Here is a 25,015-nt window from a genome sequence, read left to right as displayed (position 1 = left end):
GCAAAGCTGTGGAGAACTTTCTAAAAATAAACTATCGCTCTCTGTGATCACAGACCTTTGATGCAATTGTTTACTCCCCCCATCAATGTTTGTATTTATTATTTCCTGTTTATATTGTTCTAATTTAATCTATCGTCTTGGTTGTTCTTCTACCTGTTTCCTGTTTCTTTGCCAGCAAAAGAACAGGTATATCTGCTATGTCAGAAGTCTTCAAATTCAGGCCTCAGTGACTGGTATTCTGCAACTTTTAGATGTCTCTGCTTCAACACACCTGACTCAAATGATGAGGTCATTAGTAGGACTTGACTGCTAATGACTGTTGATAAACATATCTCCTCGTCTCAATCACTCTCCCTCCCTCCCTCTATTTAGTGCCTTCTCCTTTCTTCGTCTACCACAGACTTTACCACTCTAAGACCTTTAATGAAGCCATTTGTCTATTTGAACATTCTCTCACCATGATGTATTTTGTACCATCTGTCTACCTTTTATTTTTTAAAAACCTTTAGAAATATTATAAGCTAATTTATAAGGTTAAAAAATACCACTATACAGTGGTTCGCAGATAAAATATTCTGCAAACATTTCATCTGAGTTGTGTCGTTATTTTGATGTGGGAGTCAGATTAAGGATTGAGCCAACGCTCTAATATGGTAATGATAAACCCATCCCATGTTCTGCACAGCTCAGCTTTTTAGGTATATCACTCATTCTTTAATCGTCTAGTGTGGCAGTACATTATCCAGATTGCAGCATAAATTCCTACAAGTCCCACTCCTCTCTAAAATGATGTTTTAGTCACTTGTGTTTGTCCTATAAACTAAGAATATGACATGATAATGTTGCATTATTTAAAGTCTTAAGATGAGAAAAAAAATTATTTCAGCAGGTTTGAGGACCGGCTGTTGCAGAAGCTTTGATTATTTCAAAAACAGTTTGCATTTGTTTAGGATCATTGTCCTCAGGGAAAAACTCAATTATCAAGATGTTTGACCACAGAGGTGTTGATTCAAAATGAATAGGTAACTTAAATTGCTTAATAAGAGTCTTTGTCAACAAACAAACCTGTTGATATAAATGATTATTTCTTATAGAAGAGTAGTGAAGTATCCATCTGGAACAGGGGTCAAATCCCAGCCTTGAGGACTAGTATCCTGCAACTTTTAGATGTGTCTCTGCTTCAATACACCTGAGTCTAATAATGAGGTCATTAGCAGGACTCTGGAGAATCTGACTGAATCACCAAGCAGGTGATTCAGTCAAGTCTTTAGGTGTATTGAACCATGGACACATCTAAAAGATGCAGGACATCGGCCCTCAAGGCCTGGACTTATGGAACTTGTTGTTTGTTACAAACATTTACTACTAAAGGACATTTATATGGGTAAGGGGAGGAGGAATTTCATAAAATTGACTTTTTCAAGCTTTATGACATATAATGTTATTCCTTTGTCAAAAACATATCTGGGGTGTTGCTTTGATTCTTTCATGCATGTTTGAGAAATACCTTAATCTCCTGTGGGAATCATTCAGGAGCGCCTAAACACTTGCTCTCACAAAGCTCCTCCTGGGAGCTGCTGTTTCCAGCCAGGCTTCTGCCCTTCATAGCACCCCTGTACTCCGATTCCCTGACTTGGCCCCTTCAGACTAGCAGCAGCAATTAGCAAACACCTGACGAAGCTACGAGTCTGCTCAGATTATCAAATGAACTACATCTCAGCCCATCACTCCTAAGAACTGCTCCAAATGTCTTAATAAAGGAGCACTCTGCTTTAGGTAGAGTGTCGCATCAGGAAATTGGCTTCTGTTACAGACAGATTCAAATTTCAAGTCATCAAAGTATGAAGTTAAATTTCTTTGAAGTCATATTTGATATCTACAACTGAAGGTAACAATTATTTCATTTTACTATAAAATAAAGTTAAATGTACCACCCACTTAACCAAATACTAGGAGGAGCATATTGTACTAAGAATATTTTAAACCTGTCCACCATACAGAAAATCCACATGAAATAAAACTTAATTGAACATCAATAAAACTTCTTATTGAAACGCACAATTTATTCTGACATTTATGACCAAGAGGGCACCTAATCTTCCTACTGACATTTTATGTCTACAAATTTTGCATAACCTTTTTCATGGATTACATTGTTGAATTGCTCCTGAATGTCTCATCACTGGTGACCTTTCACATTTGTTATGGGCACCATTCTGTGACCTGGTGATCTGTTGTTTGCAATCAGCAATTGATCCTTTTGTTGTAGCTGCATTAAGAAAATGTAAAGGTGAATAAGTGAACCGTTACTGAACTTGGGCTTTTTTAGGTTTATCATTTAAAAACACATGAACAGCCTAAGCTCACACATAAAATATTTACTGCTTGCCATGTTGACTCTCTCACTGCCTGCACTGTTCTTTTTATACTAAAGTGGTTAGCGTCATCTTTCACATGAATATGTATGTGCTGCTCTTTTTTATGACTAAGAATGTGTGATGCTTTAAGGGTGTTAGAGATGATTGAATCTTGACCACAATTGGATTTTAATCTTTCCTCTACAAGAAGGACGCAATGAAGGACATGTTCCAACTGAATCTAATTTCTCAATGGCCTGTCGATACATCAAGTATTTCTGTGAATTGAATTTACTGATTAGAGCCACTTTTGAAACTTTCTGGGTTCAAGAAAAAAAATGTTGCTTAAAAAATGTTGGAATGATGAAACTGCTTTTATTGAGGAGTTAGGATTTGGGGCCTCTTGTGGAACGCATCTAGGCAATGGAGGCTACTACTTAAATTGACTGAAGATATATATGACACAGCATATGTATGACATGCTTCACCTTTGGTGATGCTTGAATTTGTAATACAAGCATTGCAACCTCAGTCTCAAACGTGCTTGTCTGTTTTTAGGATACTTGACCCATAAAATATAATTTCTTTTTCCCCCCCAAATCAGATTGCTTGTGTCATTGCAGGTCGTCCGTTGAGCCAGAAAAGTGTCTGTCTGCATGTATGAGCATGTGTTGTTTACCAGCTGCTCTGCACTGTGATCTAACACAGCTTCAGTCAGTACACTTTTCCCCACCTGCATAAAAACACTCTGCTCATCTTAGCAACCAGTGAAGCATCTAGCTGGGAAGCCGGTCTACACTGGCTTCTCCTGTGGGGAAAGTGTGCTCGCAACACTGCGACTCCGTCAAACTTCCATCTTCTTCAAAGGCTACAGAGTCATTAGATATACAGGAGAAATAAATAGCTCACCCCAGAGAAATCTCAAATTGAAATTCCTCATTCACTTTTTCGCATAACTCGCCCTTACTGCTGCTATATAGAAAGAGACAAGATAGACCTACTTCTATTGTCTGTGTGTTTCAGTGAAGGGCTTTATTATAATCATGTAGCCTTTTGCTATTTTTCTTATCTGGACTACAAGTATGTGGAAAAGGCGAAATATGTTCATAACTAACTTTTTTTCCCCAAGTCTCTCTGGTCCAAAAAGATTAGACATTTAGGTGAAGGTTACACTATAATGCAACATATCATTGTTTTGTTTATTTAGCTTTACTGTAGAATGACTTCTGTTTGTACATCAGGTAATGTTTTGTGATACTTCTAGATTAAAATTGCTTTGCATGCATTGGTTTCCTATTTAATGAGAATGTTTTGCACATGAAACCATCCCCAGGAGTTTCTGAGCTGCTGTTTTTGCAGGATTCAGTTAGATCAAGAATTTATTTGGGGACTTCTTGACAGCAATACTTGTTTGCCGATGGCTAACACCGCATCTAAAACATTATTTCTTGTGTGGGTTCTCATAAAAATTGAAAGTCTGGTACAATATTAAGTACACGTTGTTATTCATGTGCGCTTTTTTGCCCTGAAGTTTAACACAAAGTTATACTGCATGCTGATACTACACAAAGCTTTCTTTTGTTTAGTTTCTTGAAGTGATCTCAGAATCATCCTGCAGAATAAATAGGTCACTGCATGACATGAATATGCTGGTTTTGTCATGTTGACTGTACGTTTTGGATGTTTGCTATACTAGTAGACCCTAACCATAACCCAAAGTCTTGTAGTTGCGAGGAAATGGGTTCTTGTCCAAGATTTTACGGTATGTGGCCCTGCTGGCCCCTCCATTCAAAATTTAAGTTCTTCTACACCCTGGAAGAAAAAGAAAGTAATAAATTAGAAACTCTTATTTCCGTAGCAGTAAACAAACTTAGAAAATCAGGATAGGATCAAATACCTGTTTTCCTTACTGCAGGAATATCACAATCATCAGTATGTGATACTGTCTCTGTAGACATCCCACAAAATTTTATACAGTTAAAAAACACACAAGGGAAACTAAAATCTTTGTCATCAAAAATAGCAAAACTATTACAATTGCATTATGTCCTTTGATAGCTATATCAAAGAATATTAATATTTGGGTTGTCCCAATCCGATATTGATATCAGAAAGTGGTTCGATATCTCCCAAAAAAAATCAGTATTGGATTATTTCAGCCTGCATCTAAAATCTCTGATATAAGTACTCTGCACCAGCTTTTACTCCAACTTAGCATTTATATCCAGCAGCACTTCCATCCCCCACGCTGACCCTTTGGTTAAGAAGAAATGGTTCACTTGATCTCAAGTTGTTGGAGACTATTGTTCTCTCTTTGAGTAATATCAATACGAAGCCTTTCCTAACATTCCCAATAACAAGATAAGTAGTAAAAGTATTTATGTGCTGATGTCATATTGGGTTAATATCAGTATTGGCCATTACATAAACCTGTAAATGTCATCATATCAGAAGTGAAAAAGTTGTATTGGGGCACCCCTAATTAATATGACTTTTCATGCACCAATATAATTGAAGAGGATGTGTATGTTCTTATTTTTGCTTTGTGGTCTTCCAAAAAATATTTTGTTTTTAAATTATTATTTTTTGCTAGATCTGCAGTGTATTTGTGTTGCAATTATTCACTTTGATAATGGACACTGTATTCTTTGACTAAAACCAGCTATTTACAATCAATTAAATAGAAGCTGATTAATGTCTTGGCTAGTTTCTATGTTGCTACCTCAGAGCACAATCTACTTGATAAATTCCTTCAAAAGGATATTAAGGCCATTTACATTATTCACAACATGCATTTTTCAGAACTGGAAATTCTTCTTATTGTTGCCATGTTTTTATTTACCCACGTGCAATCTGCTATAACTCCCTGCAACATCTGGCAGCTAAAATGAGAGCTATTTTAGGTACAAGGTTCAGAGGGTACAGTCTGTTTTTCAGCGTGAATTGTAACATTCTGGAACAGCAAGTTCTCTGTTGTCTTTTTTCCCTGGTCTGTTTGTGTGTTAGTTACTTTTTATTCACACTACAACAACACTGCTCATCAAACTAAAACATTAGAAACAAAAAAGGCTTAATTCCCATGGCTAAAAACAAACTATGCCAGAGTTTCCAATCAATTAATTGCTAAAGTGATTCACTGTCCTCAGAGTTTTAAAATGTTGTTTTTTTAGTGGATACATTTTTCTTTACCAGCAAACCAGTAATTATCTACCTGTATTTTTCATCCATTTTATGTTTTTCTAGCCAAACAATATGTTAAATCCATGTAATAATTTACCAGGCTTTTTGTGTTGTACCTTTATGAAACACCAGACACACAAATAGGTTTCATACAATGCTTTATCTATTGATTAACTTTCACTGGTTCAAAAAAAACAAACAAAAAAAACAAACAACGTAAGGTATTAATAATCAGAGATGGACTCTTGGTAATCTAGTTGTTTTGAATTTCCTTTCCTTCAAACCTGAAATAAAGAAGTACGTTTTTTTTTTTCAGTGACTATTCATGATTTGATTTCAGACTATCTTTGTAGTCTGAAATCAGACTACAAAGCCCAGGGGTGATTAGCTCCAGTTCTCAAGAGCCGGTGTCCTAATGGCTGAATTGTCTCATGAGTTATGAACTTGAAATAAATAATTTATTTTATTCACCTCTGCTGAAACATCTAAAGCATAAAGGTTACTAGCTCTTGAGGGCCAGAATTAGCTACTACTGTATAGACTAATCACACTTTGAGGTGATTGGTCTACTGAATTTTTGTGGGCTAGAAAAATGTCCTGCCTTAGGGAAACACCCCTGCAACATCTTATCTCATACTTTAGCATGCAGAGTTTAATCACCATATAAACCACAGTTTGTTTTTTTTTTTTTTGACATGTTGAAAATATATTTGGCTGCATGGTGACACCAACATGGTAAATCGATCATAGTGTTCAGAGAATTTTTAAATGCAGTAATACATAGTTCAACAATAATCTAAGCCCCATTGCCTCTTTTTGGCCCCACAAGCCAAAACTTCTCCAGTTCTCATGTATGATAATTGTTTTGATTGTTGCATGGGGAAGGAAATGGTGCATGCAATGTGGATTTAAAAATTATTCCTAGGAGTTAAGTGTCAAGGTTCCAATGGGGTATAAGAGTAAAGATTTTATGAGAAGGAAAAGCATTGACAATGGTGGGTTAAAAGTACAATAGGGCCTGAGAAGGAGCCCTGCAGTAGGACTGAATATGTTAAATGAGATGACTTTGTCTTAGGAGCGAGGTTCTCTGCACCAACGCAGTAGAACATTTATCTGCACCCTTTGTCCCAATACACACACAATACACAGAGCACAGGTGCATCAGAACACACATCCTGTAGTTTAAAGATGTGTAAAGACTTGCTGTTTCATAAAAAACTCTGCATTTCCTTATGTTTAGATTTACATAGCACACATTTGTCTTATATACCAACCTTTGTGGCAAGATGGGAAACACTGAAAGCAGCTGTAGGAACTGACTTATTTTGATGTTGAAAAGTTTTTTTCCTTCAAAGAGTATCTAGAGTTTGCACTTATATTCTCCACCGGTACCAGGCACCTATCTAGTCTGGACCAGCTTTGTCACTGCTCTGCAGATTGGCACCTTCGTACCAGCAAAGCTTTTCTTTGAAGTAGGAAGAAATGTTCTGTTAACGCAGTTTACCGCTGGATTCAGTTTGTGCAGTGCAGGCACAAAATAAGAGAAACTCTGACGTTGCAAAAGGAACTTTGAAAAAGTCTCTGTGGTCTGAAACCACTTTGAGTTGCTGGAGCATTGTTAAGGAGTTTATGTCAGCAGGAGTATGTCAGCTTTTGCCGTTCTAAGTTAATGAATAACTGAACTGCAATAATAATTTGCTCAAATTTATGTTAGAAAACCAGACTTCAAAGTCGGTCAGTGCAATTAACTTCAGCATCACTAACTCAAATATATACATTCTACATCTCTTTTGATCATTCGAACATGGTGCAGTGTATGCGTGTGTGAACAAGTCTTTTTGATTCCTGCTTTGTTGGTTCAAATAATTAAACACCAACAGATGGGAGATGTCAAAAATAATTATTTCACAAGTCTGCACAATTTGCTAAAGTGTTCAGTAACAAGTTTCTGGGGAACTGTGCATCAAAGGGTTTTTAGGTGATTATTACACATAAAGTCACATTTTTTGAGTTCCTTTGGAAAAATGAGCCAACTGTTTGATGTGAGATTTATTTTATACGTTCATTTTTATCATTAAGAGAATTGAGCATGGAGTGAAAGTCTGTTGTGACCAAAATTATTTTTAAAGAAAACTATTTGTCAAACATGACTCATTACTGTAATATGCACTCTGAGCCTCACAGGTGTTAAATGTTTGCTGACATGAACTCTTGTCAGCTCTCATTTTGCCCCAAGCAAAACTGTCAACACTTGGTGTCAGTTGTATAACCAGCAAAAGCTGAATTGGAAAAGACACGCATCACTGTACCTGGGGTTGGAATAACGGCTCTGCAGATTTTGTGGAGATTACTAGAAGATTTTCTAAAAGGGATTTAAATGTGTTTAAAGATTGTGTTCAGTCAAAGCAATAGAGGAATAAAAGGTCTTCTTTACTATAGAGTTGCACCAGTTTGACTTTTGCAGCTAATTTCCATGCTTTGCTAAGCTTTGACCTTGAGATTCAAATTATTCTTTGAGAAATAAAATGTATAAGAACAGTATTTGAAAAGTTTTTCAAATACTGTTTGTCAAGGCAACACCACAGTAGATGTGTGAGAGAGCAGCCTCTATAAGAAAGGGTTTTATTAAGTGAGAGTAAAAAATAATTAGAGTTTACTTTTTGTCACAATGCATCCCTAGCATCACTGAAACAGCAGTCTCTGTGTCTATATTCACTTCAGAATGTAGATCCCTTGCTTTAGCTCTGAGATTTCCAAAACCCTGCCAGCATTTCCAAATTCAGCATGTTCCATTTCAGGGTTTGAAAGCTCAAAAGGATAAAACAGAGCATCCTTGCTGTAAAACCTTCAGCTTTGCTGTTATCTGTTGGAATCCTGCTAACTCCTGCTTTGCCTCAGCTGGGAATGAACTACAGACCTGTCCTGACATCTCATTAAAAATAATTTCATTTTAAGCAACTTGTTGCATCCCTGCCTCCTCTGAACTGTATTTACTTAAAAGCTAGGTTTCAACCTTTTTCCCTAAGGAAGACCATCTGTACCTTGTAGTGCTTTTGTTAACATGACCAGTTGATACATTTTGAAAGGTGATCAGTAATTATGAGATGACTTTGGTGTAAAGCCTGTAAAGGTATTTGCATTGATTAATAAAAAGGGTGTGTGCCATTTTCAACATGCCATTTTTTAAATATCAAAAATGATAAAATTGCTTTCAAAGCCCCTTTACTTTGTTTTCTGTCTTGCGGCTGCTCATAAACAAGCTTCTTGACTGAGTGAAAATGTTGCATCTAAACCTGCCTGCAATATGGACAATGTTGTGCTTAACTGTTTGTATAAATTCACTAATCGATGTTAAATCTGTGACTCGTATGCAACAGACAACATGAATCCATCTCAATGAAACTGAAACCTTGTTTTTGTCATTATGTCAAGCGTTTCACTCGCAGCTAAAATGTTGTGCATGCTTACACATGCCGTACTTTGCTTTGATTAATGGGTAAAAAGCAATTTTTTGAAGAGACAAGAAATGAAAATTCTGACATTTTGAAAAGTGGGTTGGGACAAGAAACAGGTACTTAAACTTTTTAGAAGTGACAAGGAGAATACCATGTCCTTTTGTTTAATTGAAAAGACAACTTAATAGATTTGGCCATACTGATGCCTAAGACATTAGTAAATGGTTTCTGTTGCAATAAATAATTCTTCATGGCAACAGCAACCTTCAAGGTATGTTGTACAATATATATGTCTTAAAGAAAGTAAATGTATATGAACACAATCAAGACTTTACATTCTTTAATCACCGAAAAAACAAACATACCACAGGGTAGAGCAATGCTTTAATGAGCTGCCTAGTATGCTATACATTAAGCATACTGTTTTTATTCACTACTTCATATTACGCTGTTGCTAAGCTCAATACTTTCTACAAGGGGTTTCTATGAGACAGATGGTCAAGGTGGGTGTTGATATTTAAGGGTGTGCTATGTATCAGTCATGTCTTTGGTTTGCGTTACAGAGATCACACTGTCAGGGGCAGACTGGTGAAATGTAATATTCAAAGAACGCGTCCTTTTCAAGATGATAAAGATCATAAGCAGATTTCAAATTCTAAAGACAACCTTAGTAGGCACAACTCATGTTTGCTCAGGCTTAGAGATCATAGGAATAATCTATGCAAGACAGACCAGAGCTGCTATTTTTCTACAGAATTAGAAAACTGCTGCTCAAGATTTTTTATTAATTAGAATTTTCTGATTACATTGAGTTGCAGGAACACCATATTTGCAGAGTGAAGAAACGTGCTTGGGCCAGATGGGTATGGATCTCCACGGCTGTTTTGTCAGCTATATCGGTCCTTATTTAAATGTCATGTTCAGTCAGCTCTTGGCAAGTCAGCAAATAAAACATTTGGACCTGCACTTTGGGCAGTATATGCCAAAAAAGTTGTGAACTAGGCCTTTGTGTTTTTTAAACTAGCCTAAAGTAAAGATTGTGAGGGACATTGCTAAGCCTAAAGAGCAACAAATATTGATCTTTCCCTTTTACTGACAGTCTAGTATAGTTGTGCTGATTTCTAGATCACACAACAAAAAATAAAGTACCCTTAATATAATTGGGAAATGGCTCAGATGATGAAGATAATGAAGAAGTGAAGATTAATTTTCCCAACATAATTGAGGTGTTTTGGCTAGCTTGAATAAAAATTGACAGAATTTGTAGTCTGTAGCTACCAATTTACCATGATAACGATAATTGTACACGACGTTTACAAAACAGTGATTTTAATATTTTATTTAAACCACTTTGTCCACTGCCAATTTCAATGAGGTTATTGGATGTTTATTTATTTGTTGCCATGGGCTGGTTTTGTTTTTCATAGAGGATTTCTGACGGATGAAATGCCTAAAGACTACAATCAATTTCTGAGTCCTTCTCATTGGCGTTTATTGTATTTGCAATAAATACAAAAACAATATTGTTTAGCTTTTAACAACATGTCTCCAATCTAGTGAGTAAAGCAGTCCTCTCCTATGTGATTTAGCTGTCCAGTCTGAATTAGAATGCCCTTTATAAAACTCTTCAACAGTTTGCGCTCTCATTGTACCAAACCTGCCAGGTCAAAATGACAAATAACTTCTGTGACTTAAAAACTAGCTAAGTTAGCAAAAGTAACGATTGTTGACTTAACATGAATCGTCTTACTAATTTTGTCTTTCCTTCTTGACTTTCTTTTGTAGAGTTGCGAAGCAGCTCATGTGGAAACCCAGGAGTTCCTCCCAAAGGGATACGCAATGGCACTCAGTTCAACGTTGGCGACAAGATCCGCTACCGATGTGTCACAGGCTACGTCCTGGACGGACATTCACTCCTCACCTGCGTGACCAGCACAGCTGGAGTGTCAGTGTGGGATTTTCCAGTGCCAATCTGCAGAGGTGAGATTTTCTTTTATTACTAAAAATTAAAAGGAATGTGGTTGTTTGATCCTATACCTACATTTTACTGCAGCTGTACAATATGGTTTGAAAGAGTACTTGATGTCATTTTACATTAGTGTTCCCCTAAGAAATTTAAAACGAGGGGGTGACGAGTTTATTCTGACCTTCTCTTATTAACTGCTAAGTGTTAATTGCTTTTTAATGATTGACAGATTGATGGTTATGAGATTGGCTGACATATTAGCTCCTCCTGTACTAATGCATGGCACAACCCTTCATTAGAGCAATAAATATATTTGCAATCAGATGGGATGGAAATGTTTTAATCATGTTGATGGAGATGATTGGAGATTCCATGGTTTAAAAGGTTAATTAAATATTTATCTCTGGGGGACAACTAGCTTGAATATATGAATGTTTTCAGCCATAGTTTTTGCAGCTTTTAGTCTATATTTGACTGATAATGAGTGGAACACTTTTAATCTCCTGTGGGATCATGTGTTCAGTCATTCGTGATGCATGCTGCTGACAGTTCAGCTTAGAAAGCACCATAGAATAAATTCCCAGCATGCCAACAATGTCCATACATGCAAACATTTAGATATTACATTGTGTTAAATCATAACATCAGTTAATGAGTGCATAAACAGCAGGAAAATTGAGGAAAATTGACTCTGCATTACTTTAGTTACAGTATTATTTTTGATGCAGATACAGAGTTATGTAAATGTTTTCATGTGGTTCCAGAGATGTAGAATAACCAGGAATCTGTGTTGTCAAGCTCTTTAACCAGGCCATAAAGTATGCAGAATGAGAAGAGACACTTCAGCATGATGATGATTTCTATCTGACAGCTGGTTGATGAATGATGGGCTACAGCTTTTTAAATCATGCAATTTATTCCTTTCTGTTTTTAAATGAGGCCCATTGTTCAGGACTGACCCAGAAAATCCTTTTCTGCGTTATCTGAAAGTTATTTTGAAATGAAGGTGTTCTAAGATATTTCTGAATGCTTTAGGGCTCGTGGATGGACAAGTCCATGTCCATTAAACATAGCCGTATGTAATCATCACATTTTAGATTAACTGAAATAAGTTAATTTTTTCACTGGAGTTAAATCTGCTTTAATTCAACTTTGAATTAAAGCTTTACTTACTGTCTATTCATTTTGGTTAGCATTTGATTTCATTGTTTATTTTATTTGAACTGTATTAAATCCTTTTCCATGCTGTGAAACTTAAATACAGAATGAGCCACAATTAAAAACGTGGACAACGCCGTAGGTTAACCTTGATATTTATTTTAAAAAAGCCATTTTTTCATTCTTCTCAGATATTATGATGAATTTCTTAGTGTGAAGAAAAGCAAAGTTTAGCAAGCAAATGTGATGTCAAATAGATGACATGATAAAAAAATGGTGGTTTTATTTTTCTGTAGCCTTCTGGGATATATTTCAATGGTAACATTCTTTACAGCTTAACATTAGTAACTATAACAAGGACAAACTTTACAAGGCATGGAAATTATCCCTGGCTTCAAAATGAAAAAAATTGGAAATTGGATCTGTAATTATTCTTTTTTCAAAAAAATTAAGACAGCTCTATTTGCTAAACCAAAATATTGCAAGTTTAGTGTATTGTTTAACAGATGAAAATATGAAAAAGTGGAAGTAATTTTTTTTTCTTTAAAAACAAACTGATTTTTGTAGCCATCAAACACTTTATTTGGCATTGTGGGAACACCACAATTATTAATTGATAAGCATCAAAAGATAAAAAAGCCAACAGAAAGATGAACAGGTAACTGGACATCAGCTGTGAATAGTTTTATTAGCATTAATGTTGCAGAATAGAACAGGTTGCTGCCCAACCCCATACTTTGAACTATTAGCTACATTCTGCTGTTTAGTAAAAAAATAAATAAAATAGATTTATGTTTTTTGTCTTAACTCTATATGCATCTGTTATGTGTCATTTTGGTTTTATTGGGGTACTAATCTGGTAATATTTAATTTTTGTCCTCTAGAATTTGAGTCACTTCACATTTATTACTTTTATGGATTAAGAATGTTAATGAATGGAAATGGTGTGTATTTCTAAAGTTTTGAGAAAATAAAATAGTTTTCTCAAAACTTTACTTTAGTCTCAAAACTAATTGAACATTTTGAAAAAATAGAATGCAGTTATTTGTGGGGATTGAATAGTTATAACCAATATAACTAATTACCTTCATCATTCATAGGAATACTCAAATAGTAAAAATAAAAAGTACAATAATACAAATGAAAATGAAATGATTGGTTTGCGGCTATAAAAGCAAAGAATGAAGGGAAAATGTAGCGATTGATACAAAACTGAGAGGTGATCTGACCCAGAAGTTTTTGAAATGCATTAAGCTTTGAAAATGTTTGAATTTTAAAAATATTCTCTGTTGTGCCTTTTGCTTTTTCTCAAAAGTCATGCGGTTATTCCCGTGAAAAGCAGGCCAAAGCCTCTTCTTATCCATTAATTTAATTGTTAGCTGCTGAGGCAGTTTATTTAGATGTACAAATTCTTCAAACTAGAGGTTAAGCTTCAAAAGGGTCAAAGATTTCTCTCATGTTAATATTTAATGGTGAGAAATGCCAATACCAGCAGAGCAAATGCAGGATTTCACTTCACAATCGAAAACACAGAACAATGAAAATAGCTTGGCATATGTTTGAAATATGGTGGGCTTAGAGGCTGGAGAAAGCTGATGTGAATTGTTCCTTTCCATTTAGGGATGTTTCTGGCCTCTGTTGCCACAGGCCAGAAACATCCCTTCATTCTAGTGCTGCACAGCCACTGCTTGAGTCATAATCTCTCAGCAATATCTGGGCCTGCTCCTCTATGCAGCCAGATGGTCCTTTGATCTTATTTTCTCCGAGATCCTCCCTTCTGCTCATCACTGATTGTTTTAAGGTGAATACACAGCAACACAAATCCTGTTCCCCCCCTCCAACTACCATCCTTGGTGGCAACAACTTTAATTGTTCTGGGGGAAGTTTGGTCCTGTCTTCTTTGGAGAATTGTTTTAATTCAGCCACCTTGGATCGTTTTAAAACATGTACAGCATCTAATTAGGATTTAGATCTAACTTTTGACTAGGGCACCCCTTCAACATTTTTTGAGCCAGTCAAAGGTGGACTTGCTTGTTTACTGGCTTGAAAGTTGAGCTAAGTTGTGAACAACACATATGATGGAGATAGAGGTGTAGGGAAAATAATATGGCAAAGTGTAACAAAATAATCCTAGACATATATCTTCCTTAATTTCTACTGCATAAGCATAGATTCTGTGAAATTTATGGAAGGGAGACATATTATAAGGGAAGAGAAAAATGACACAGTCAATGATGAATAGGAAAAAAAATGCACAAAGTAAAATTAATGGCTACAGTGCATTCCATCACACCTCCAAGAAGTCCATTTTGATCCCTTCTGTTGAAATTGTCTCTTGACATTCATTAAACTATGCAATGAAACTGCAAACAGGGGACAGGATGGTAACATGAGAAAAATGGTCCATTAATATGCTGTCATTTTGGCTGCCAGCCACACTTCAACAGAATAAGAAAATTAGGCTATAGGAATCCTTTGTTAAAAAATCAAAACATGCAGCTATGCCATTTGCTGCCTCAGTGATAGAAAAACTTTGCAAACATGCTCTGAGTTTGTTGCAGGTTCTTTTATGCTGAGATTGGCTAAGTAGCTGACTACTAGAAGCCAAAATTTGACTAAGGAGCTGAATTTTATACATTTGGTTCCATGTCCATTAACACTGATTGTAAGTTCAACAATGAGATGATGGCAATTTAGATAATTAAAATGTCATTCGTGAAACAGAACAATATTACACAATGTTATTGTGTAATTTCAATTGATCCTTTAATTTATTGGTATTCATTTAATTCTCCTGTTCTTTTCTTGAGGCTCATTTAAACTTCAGAAAGGGGAAAAAACCTGATGGCTGCTATAATGTAATGAGCCACAGCAATGAGCATGAAGCAATATAATTGTACCTCTGCACCCAATACAGACCTGTTCCCATTCTTCAACCTAACTGGTATTTGACATGACATGCTGCAGAGCAAATGAGAGACATTCTGTAGAAAGTGCCACTGCTTTACATTAACATGGGTATTATTACAAAGGAAAAACCTTAGGTAGTGTTGAAAATTATACATGAGTTCCTTCCTTTCTATCCTTGGGGGTGAATATTTCAAAGTAGAAAGACAAGTGGTGTATATCTGATCAAAGTCAAGGAGAGGGAGGTTTAATCCCTCCTCAAGTAGCATTAGATTGCTGATGCTGGGGATGTAAATGAGCTCAACTAAACCAGTCCTAATCCTCACACAATCTTTTTTCCTGACACCATTTTTTTAAGGCAGACCCTTCTTCGTTTTTAAATCCAGAGCATGCTCTATCGATTTGCTAAGGAACATATTGCCCAACATTCAGTGCCTCTGCTCTGTTGATAAACAATATTTGATAAAACTTTGCCTGAGATTTTATCATGTAACCTAGAACAACCTGCAAAGTCCTACTAGAGTGAAGGTATTTAGAATATTGTCACTGCAAAGCGTCTTTAAGTCTCTGCTAGCATTTTGCATCTCATAATTTATAATACTATGCATGGCTGCTTCTCCATGAAATAGACAAGAAACCTGTCTTGCTTCCTCTGCATAGTTATGAGTTGCTTTCTACTTCAAATCATTGCTCTAATTTTCAGAGCAATTTGTCTTCACCTGTAGACACATTGAGTCTACAGGTGATGGGTTTTTTTATGATCTTTCATGGGCATAAATACGTTTTTCTTTTTTATTATTTGCAAATCTTTAGCCTAGCTAGCAAATTATTGGATGAATGTTGTTGGTAAATACTGTGCTTGCACTAAGTGGGCTGTTAATTAGCACATGTTTTTACCACTTGGGCAATGTGTTGCCCTGTTGTAACCTTTAGGATAAGTTGTCTTTAAATCAGTTTACCTGTAACAAAAGCTTAATATACTCCCACGGATTAAAAAATAAAAAATGCTGTATCAACAGCTTTATTACTTTATTTTGACTAATTATGGGGAATAGCACAAAGCCACTGCAGAGATGCTATAAACACTGTGAAAACATTCTTTAAGCATTTTTCTGTGCTTTGTGCTATATAAATGTCTGGAGACCTTTTATGTATTTTCCTGGAGCATAAGGCCATTTTATAATACCAGGTTATCTTCAGTTAGTATAAAAAATACTGTATCTATCAAATATAACTTAAAATAAATTTTACTTTCAATTTGACACAATTTGAAATTGGCCTCTGTCTCTTTAAGAAGCTCCTGCTCTTTTCAACACTCCATCAAAACGATGATAAGAGTGACTTGCAAGATCAGAAAGATTTGTAAACACAATATGCTGCTAAATATGCTGAAGGTAGTATCTGCTTCAGAACTTCCTAATGAGGCAAAACTAATGGGCTACTTTAATGAGTGTTGAATGTGTTATCACCACTTCAACATCCTAAAACTTAGATTAAATCTCAACTTCAGTTTTAAGATGGATTTAGAAAAAACTAAATAAATGTATTAACATTTTTCTGATATTAGGACCACCTTAAAATTATATTAGTATGACCGGCTGGATTGGTCAGTGCTAGATCACTAACTTGATTCTTTCAAAGACTTTTTGGGATAAATCATTCTTTAGCATGTTTATTTTAGCACAGCTAGTTTCCTCAAAAATATTAATGTTCATTCAAATATCACTGCGCTGGATGAAAGCATCCACCTTTCATTGCAACACCGCTTTAACTAGACATTGCCAGGCATCATTAGTCACTCTGTCGAGTCTCCACTGGTCCCTAAATATAGGCTTGTCAGAATTACAAGACTGTGTTTATTCTGGTTTGCAACAAAATGCAACTCAAATAATATATTTCTGTTCATTTGACAACAAGACTGTATCTTATATAGAACACTGTTATCTATTTATGTAACTAATAAGCTTTTCACTTGTCATGTGGTCAAAAGTGGTGGCAGAATCAAAATCAAATCTCATTGGAGTAAGTAATAATCTGATCTTCAGTTCTTTGTTCTTAATTGCTAAAAACAGTCAAACATCTAAACTCTGTTACTTTTGAACAATGCCATTTAGAAGTAGGCAATTAGTGATTTGTGAAAATGTGCAGCATCAAATAAAGCGACGTTGAGAAAGAAAATGGCTAATTACATTCAATGTTTGCCAGGAACTCTTTCTGTTCTGACTTTTCCGCAGAATTTCACAATCATAAGGTGTTAACTTTGTGATTCAGCTTGTGAATGGAATAGAAGATTTTCCATCTAAGCAAAAAAAAAAAAAAAAAACCTTAGCTGGTGAAAATCACATTGCTGATTATAAAACTGTGGTTTATAAAACATGGTCATCGTACTATGACCATATGGAATACTGCTCTTTTTTTCTGGAGCCATTTTACAGCAGAAATTTTGACTTAATGTTATTAACCTAGAGTGTAGATTTATTCAAAAGAGCAGCTTTCCAACACTTTCTAAACCAGAAAGTTATTAAAATAGAAAGGAACCCTTATTAGTGGGACTTAAATCAAAATGTCTGTTTTGAAATGGATTTGTTTGATAAAATGCAGATTTATGAACATGCTGACTGTGTCTGATTGATGCTGCTCATATTCATACTATATTTGGGTGAGTCAGACCACAGCATTCCTGCCAGATATCTACAGCAGTTGCTGCGTGTCCTTCATTGATGCCCCCAAAGCAATTAACTTAGCTCAGATTTTGGTAAGAATAAAAAAACAACAACAACAAAAAACATTTTGTGTTTAATTAGACCATTTGTTTACCATTAATAAGCTATAGTCTTAGTTATTTTAATATAACTTTTTAAATGTTTGTACTCTCTACTGGTGAGTTAAAATGGACAGCCTCAAGTTTCTAGCTATTGTTTCAGCTTTGTATTATGGGGTTGCTCTTAACAAAAACAAAAAACTTTCAATCTAAATACCAAATTTGTTTCATATGGCTTTGTGTAATTAAACCAAATTTTGAATGTTGGATATTTTCTACAAAAAAAAAAACAAAAAACAAAAAAAAACAAATTCTGTTAACACAGCAGCTTCTTTATGTTGAATGGTTTCACTTTGTTTGCCTTCCCAAGATGGGCTATGCTGAGACATGTTGCATTCATTCACTTTAGAGTCTTGACATTCTTATGTTAATGGTCTGAAGGATTTCTCCTCAGAAAATCAAAGCACTTCGTCTGTCCTTGTGGTCCATATGTGGATAACAGCAAATCTTCTCACGAAATTCCTTCCCTACAAGCAGCCTTCATGTTTCTATCACCCTCATTGTTTGACTTGAAATTTTCTGTCTGTTTGGCTCCTCCCTTTTGGTTGTAAGTACTTCTGTCACTGCTGGCATTCACAATAAGCAATATCACAGAAATATGACTTCACTAAACCCAGTGTTCATTGCTGAGAACTGGGTACAGATGATGTAAGCTTCCTCAAGTCTGACGGTCTAAAATAACGTTAAAATTCAACAAGTCAATGTAGGTTAGAATATTTCCTCCAGCATTTCCTCCAGAGGAGTACTGTAAAAAAACACCTAACATGTAGAACTCAATATCTGCATATTGAAAGTTTTAAGGAATCTTGTATCTAAATGTTAGGTTTGTTTGGTGCATATCCAGTAGTGGAGGTAAATTTGAGTCACTTTCTAACAATATAACTAAACAAGATCTTTTATCAGGTAACTTGTCTTGTTTGTCTTGTTCACTTTTAATTTACTCTTTTATAAAACCCACACTTTTTTTTAACAGTTCTGTCAAACTTGCTTTTAAGTTTAATTTTATCTCAATTGACTTTAATAACTTATTAGTGTCTGTGATGTTATGTTGGGAATATTTTACAGCACTTAAAATCAGTTTAGTTTCACTTGATGCAAATTACTCTTCAAATCTCAGAGGACTATTTAATTTGTTGTTCTAAATGCATTGAGGGTTATTTACAGTATTTATTCTGAGTAAAATTTATATTGCAGAGTGTAGTGATTTGAATTAATTATTTATTTATTCACGTACACTGATGCTGCCAATCATCAACGCATGAGTTTGGACTAAGCCTGCCCTTGATACAAGTCACACATATCTTAGGCATTCATGTGTCAAACAGTATCGTTTTCTCATCTCTGCCTTTATCAGAAGGACTTTGATCCATTGTCATGCTTCTGCTAATGTCTCCAAAGACTCGGATCAAAGCAAATAAATGCTTTGCTCGTCTATTTTCTCCCTTCCCCCTCCCCATCTTCGCTTCAATTTCATACACCCACTTCCTTGTTTCTGGACCAGTCATTTAATGCACCATTGGGGAATACTTTAAGGCTGGCATCTCTGACAGCCCTGAGTGCAGCACTGAGCCATCAAAGGTTTTAGCTGGCACAGTCGAGTGTCACGTATTAGTCTTAAATGATGTGAAAACTGTGAAAGCCCTGCCATCATTAGGATTCCTCAGAGGGGAAAAAAACAGATACAGGGATGTATGGATGTGGTGACTTCTAGTAGAAAGAGTGAGAGGAAAGTGGAAAGGAATCTGGAGTGAAAGAGAGCAAGCCACTGTTAAGGTGGAGTGCATTAACATTCAGCTGACGTTCCACACTTCCCACATTGGATTTTTTTTTCGCCAGGATTATGAGATGTGTTTATCACATTTTGTTTGTTGCTAGAAACTTGACAGGTCATTGTGGAAAAAAAAAAAAAAAAATCAATTTCTAAAAAGGAAAAAAACAAGGGTTTGGGGGGTTGAGGTGAGGTATTTAAGACTTCCTTTTCAATTTGATTGCATTGAAGAAAACTGACAGAATTAAAGTTCAATTATTCGGTCAATTAATTTAATTGATTATATGTTCTCTTGTTAATTGACGGCGTTTGTGTTAATGGTTCTTGACACTATAAATAAGAGTAAGTGAAATTAATTTAGTTTTCTGTTAACAGTTGCGTAACAAACCAGGAAGTTGCATTACATACAGTGCTTCAAGACACTGCAATGCTTGATGAACAAAAATGCGTGTGGTTAGATTGTTTATATAGCTCCTAGTCCTGCTTTCACATGTCTTTTTTTTTTTCTTTGATCTGGATTTATTCAAGTGGACAGTTGCAGATGTTTTATGCCTGCAGGCTTTGATTTAAAGGTCGGAAATAACCCAGAGTAAATGTATCTGTTCTTCCCCGCCCTGTTCTTTTGTCTTGTTGACTGACAGCCGAGGACACGTGTGGTGGCACCCTGAGGGGCTCCAGCGGGCTCATCTCCAGCTTCGATCTCCCCAGCGGTGAATCCCCTGGCACGGCCGGAGGGGGTGGTGCCGGAGGCCTGGGCAGCAGCAGGGAATGTAAGTGGACCATACTGGCTGATCCGGGCGACACCATCTCTCTGGTGTTCACAGAATTTCAGATGGAGGAGAAGTCGGATTATCTGGAAATAGAAGGCTCCAAACAGCCAACCATCTGGTGAGTTGACCTCGGAGGAGGAGGGAGGGTGGTTGGGACACAGTTGTATTGCTGAAGTTGAGAATTCAAGTATTTTTATTATGTGTGGTTCAGAGCAGGCAGTATGTTCGCGTAGTGTTGACATGGTGTGGAAATGAAAAGCACAGCCAGTGACATAAGGTTATGGATGTGTCTGATATGTTTTCAACATTTCTTGCAGAAAGACTTTCTAGAAAACATCATTTTTGTTTGGTGAAAGCAAATATTTGACATTTTTTAGACGTGTATAAACAAGAAAAAGCATGTTTTTAACATGCTGTGAAAAAAAAATCTAAATTTCATAAACAAATTTATTACTACCTCTGTCAGAATGTTTTAAATTCTCAAAATTAATTTTGTATTACAGAAGCATCATCTCACTCTGAGAAAAAGGGTAACTAGATTCTTATAAAATCTGACCTTTTAGTTGGAAACCAATCACATAATGAAGTTTGAATACCATTTTATAATCCCTTTAAAAATGTAATCGAAGGGTTTCATTAATTAAAACTAGTTTTAAAGAACTTCTAATTATTAATCCAGGATTTTATTTTGTCAATATGAGGCCAATTACTTATAGAATTGAGCTAAGGGGTTTGATGAGGAGACCCCTTTATTTTACCACCACACGTTGAGCAGGATAATAATGGAGGTATAAAAAAAATCGACACTCTGAGACAAAGGACTGCAGTAAAAGTGACATTTTGTCTCCATAAGAACCATGAGAAGCTATGTATAAGCCAAGCAGTTGTTCATGACAAGTGCAAGAAAAATCTTATTATGCTCTGCCCCTACAAACATATCTGTTGAGTCTGCTAAACTCCACTGGATACTTAAGTTGATCTAAGCAGGGGGTTTGTTTGGCTTTATAGAAACACTCCAGGTGAAATGGGAGGAATATGTGGAAAATCACTTCATGCTCACTGTCAATTTTGATGGAGGCTCAGTGATGATGCGAGTCTGTTTCTCCCTGAAGACCAAATTTGGAGTGCTCAGCATTATTAACGATGATCATCCAAAAGATGCAGTCAAAGCAACACAGAAATGGCTCACCAGACATATGCTTAGCTTTCTTCCACGGTCATCTCGGTTCACAAACCCATCAACAAATGTTCAAAAGCTCCTAGCTGTAACCTGGACAAAGTGCTGAGTTGTAGACAAAAGTAGATTGTATGTATTTAAAAAAGCTTAACAAGCAGTTAATTTTTTAACATGGCATTTTTTAGAGAGTAAGAGTCTCTTATGTAATTGTGAGATTGATTATGCTACTGCATAAAGATGAATTGATTTTAAACATTTTAGACTTTTTTTTACCAGGGCTGTCAACATATTTATGAATTATTTTGTCACTTGCCTTTATATAATTTTACTTAAGTTGCAAACCCAACCCTTTTGCAATTTTTTCCTTATAGAATAATGGTAATAATAAAAAAAAAACAGCTAAAATTTAAGGATTTTCTGAAAACTGTCCACCAAAACTATACTTTACCAGGGTTCAAATGACTAAATACAAGCATGGATTTGAACATGCACAAGCTTCTCTTTTCTCCTCCACAAGGAGAGCAAACTATACTTGCAAGCCTTTATGAGATTTTAAATAGCCTATAAATAGCCTAATACAGCCTGAAAGAAACACAGCTGCAGCAGTCAAAGTCGGGAAGGAATGCTTGCATGCCTAAATTGGTAAGCTAAAATCAAGAGATGTCCCCGAATTTAAAAGTGTGGGAGCTTATTTTATTAAATTAATCTGTTGCAGGGATATTCTTAAGACATGCATAACTATTATTTAATATGTTAAAGACTTTTGGTAACTCCACAGTTTTATTGTGTTTTATTGTTCGTGGAGCTGTATCTATCGTTTAGCCATGTAAAATATTTGAGAATAAAGCTAAATTATTATTTTCAACAAAAAAAATGTAGGTTGAAATATTATAAAATAAAAACACATGTTTTTTGTTATCCATGTCAGCTCTCATTTCTTTTGAGATGAAGATGGGTTTGGACAGTCTAACCTTTAAGCTTAAGTAGACATGTTTTTATCCTCTACACATCAAAGTCTCTCAGCTCCCCATCTTCCCAATAAATCATTGTTTTTTGGAATGTGCTGATTGTTTATTATGGATCTTAAATAATTTCTTCTTCAGAGCAGGGATAAAAAAAATGCTAATTGCATTCTTTAATACATTTTCACTGACAATGTGTTGCCTAAAACATTGTAAACGTGCCTCTGGTGTCTGCTTGATTTATGCAAATTTATAGAGAACAATTAAGCATTTTAAATTATGCCAAAATCATTGGCAGATTTCTTTCAAAGGCAGCCTTCATGTACGCATATATCTTGCTTTCTGAAATAAATTTCTGCACCTACTCCACAATGGGTTTAACTCCTAACTTTGGGTTAAGCTTATCCTTCTGCTTTGGGTTTTGTTTGAATATGAGCATCTGCCTGGAGTTTGGGATCCTCCTGGCCATTAATTATAATTCAGCCAACAGAAGCTCTAATCAATCATAACGGCAGAAGGGCTGTTGTCCCTGAGAGTTGTCTCTCATAGTCAGATGGAGGGAGAGAGAGAGAAGCAGGCACTGTGTCAGTGAGAGACTGAATCTAACGGAGAGATGCTGTGAGTGTGGTGATGACTGCTAAGTATTGCATGTTGACATGACTAAGAAGAGTGTGATGCAGAATTCATGTGGGACCGGACCACACTGATGTGGATTGGCAGTCTCTAGATGACCCTTTTCTCATAAGTGTATTGGCACTGGAATGAACAGTTTTAATGTTATAAATACTGTTACATTTTACATATTCAGATAATCATTGTCAGAAGCTTCTGATTACACTTATTTAGTTGCTCTAAAACCCTATTAATATTTAATAAAATTATATTTCTGTGTTTGCTTAAATCGTGATGTGATCGACTATTGACATGCATGTTGCCGGGTGGAAAGACATGTTAAATATGTTTAAACGTACAGAAATGAAGGAGATTTTTAAACTGAAAGTCCTGTTAGGTCTTTGAAGTGATGCTCCCCAGTTTTCCACAGTGTCTGTGACTGTAGGGATGAATGGTGTAGAATCCAGTGTTCTGATATGCCAGGAGGGAAAACATTACTTCTGCTGCTACAATTCAGCATCATCTACAATTAAGCATCATCTTTTATCATTTTTTTGTTTCAAAATATTTTAGTATGAACTTATAATCAGAAAATGAAGGTTTAGTGGTCAAAGAGTGCCCCCAAGTGCTCGCGTATTGTTTTCCCTGAACTGTTCAGAAAGTGGGTGGAGTTCTGGATGTGGAATAAAATAAATCTTCATCTGTGCAGACAAAGGGTTTGCTTAGCATACAATGAGATCAATGTTATTTGTCATTGCTAGAATAGTCAAGTAGCGCAGGTGTTCATTGACTTGCAGTTGTGCATGTTTGCAGTATATGTGACGCTCATGCTGCAAAATGTCTGGCAACCTGGTTTAGCTGGAGAACAAACTGTGTGCCACAGTGTGAAATGCACAAAAAAACTAATGCTTTAGTCTTTTCTGAGTATTTAAGTCATTGATGTCCATGTGGAACATAACATAAATGTTGTAAGTATTTTGGAAAACACAATAAACCGGATAAAAATTTAATTAAAAAGTAGTGGAAAGTCAACTGTTGCAGTTTTTATGTAAAAACCTGGTACTTTTGCATTAGGGAAAACTTTAGTCTTTAGTAAGGCTAAAGTTGCAGGTTGAGGTGTTTTTTTTTTTTTTTAACAAATAAAGATGTTACACATTATGTCTATTGATCAGGTACACAGGTTTAACATCCAGCACTTTAGTGAGCGAGTTTTTTTCCTTTCTGTAGCACCGTGCACTGCGCCTCATGTGATACTCCAGATAGATTTTACTGTACGCCCCTAAATGTCATAGGCTGTTAGACATAGTTTTCCTTTTAAGCCCTACGGTTCCCAAAGGATTCTATGAGCCCAAGTGCATTGTGGCCTGCACTTTAGAGAAATGGCTTCTACTTTTCCCAGGAAACAGACAAGCAAACAAGCCCAATTCAGGAAACCTGAATCCCTCATAGCTTTTGTTCTCTCTCTGTTTATGAATGTGTCTGACTGCATACAAGGCCGTAGGACTGCTAAGCATTCAAACACCGTAATGTATAGCACCAGCTGCAGGCAGAGACGAGCCAACTGTCAATTTAGCCTTGAGGTTTACAGCTGCTTAACAGTGATAGACAGTCTGGAACCATACACTCTGTCAGATTTATCGTTGCTTTTTATCCTTTTCAGGAAAATAAACTTAAAATGTGATCCACTTTGCCTTGTGGAGATAAGGATATCGGCGTAAGCCACGTGAACACAGGAGGAATTGATTTCAAATTATGAAACATTTAAAGCAGAATATATATATATTTTTTGATGGAGTTGAAAGTGCTGTAAAGTGCCGCCAAACCTTCCAGTATGCATAAGAAGAAATAAATAGGCGAACTAGGTATTACCCAATGTTAACTT

At 35.9% G+C, this 25,015-nt stretch overlaps 1 protein-coding gene across 1 annotated transcript in view; it reads left to right on the top strand.

The window, feature by feature from the left end:
- Positions 1-25,015, top strand: part of LOC106931503 (CUB and sushi domain-containing protein 3-like) — a 219,087-nt gene that overhangs the window by 13,352 nt on the left and 180,720 nt on the right. Inside the window, 3 exon segments of the mRNA XM_088014026.1 lie at positions 10,778-10,972; positions 20,254-20,322; positions 20,362-20,500. Coding sequence (XP_087870152.1) covers positions 10,778-10,972; positions 20,254-20,322; positions 20,362-20,500 — 403 coding nt within the window.

This window comes from Poecilia mexicana, unplaced genomic scaffold, assembly GCF_051168715.1.
Source record: "Poecilia mexicana isolate PSO_F unplaced genomic scaffold, ASM5116871v1 scaffold_16, whole genome shotgun sequence".
Taxonomy (NCBI): domain Eukaryota; kingdom Metazoa; phylum Chordata; class Actinopteri; order Cyprinodontiformes; family Poeciliidae; genus Poecilia; species Poecilia mexicana.
The sequence above is the reverse complement of the archived record's forward strand: the minus strand, read 5'-3'. Positions and strand labels throughout refer to the sequence as shown.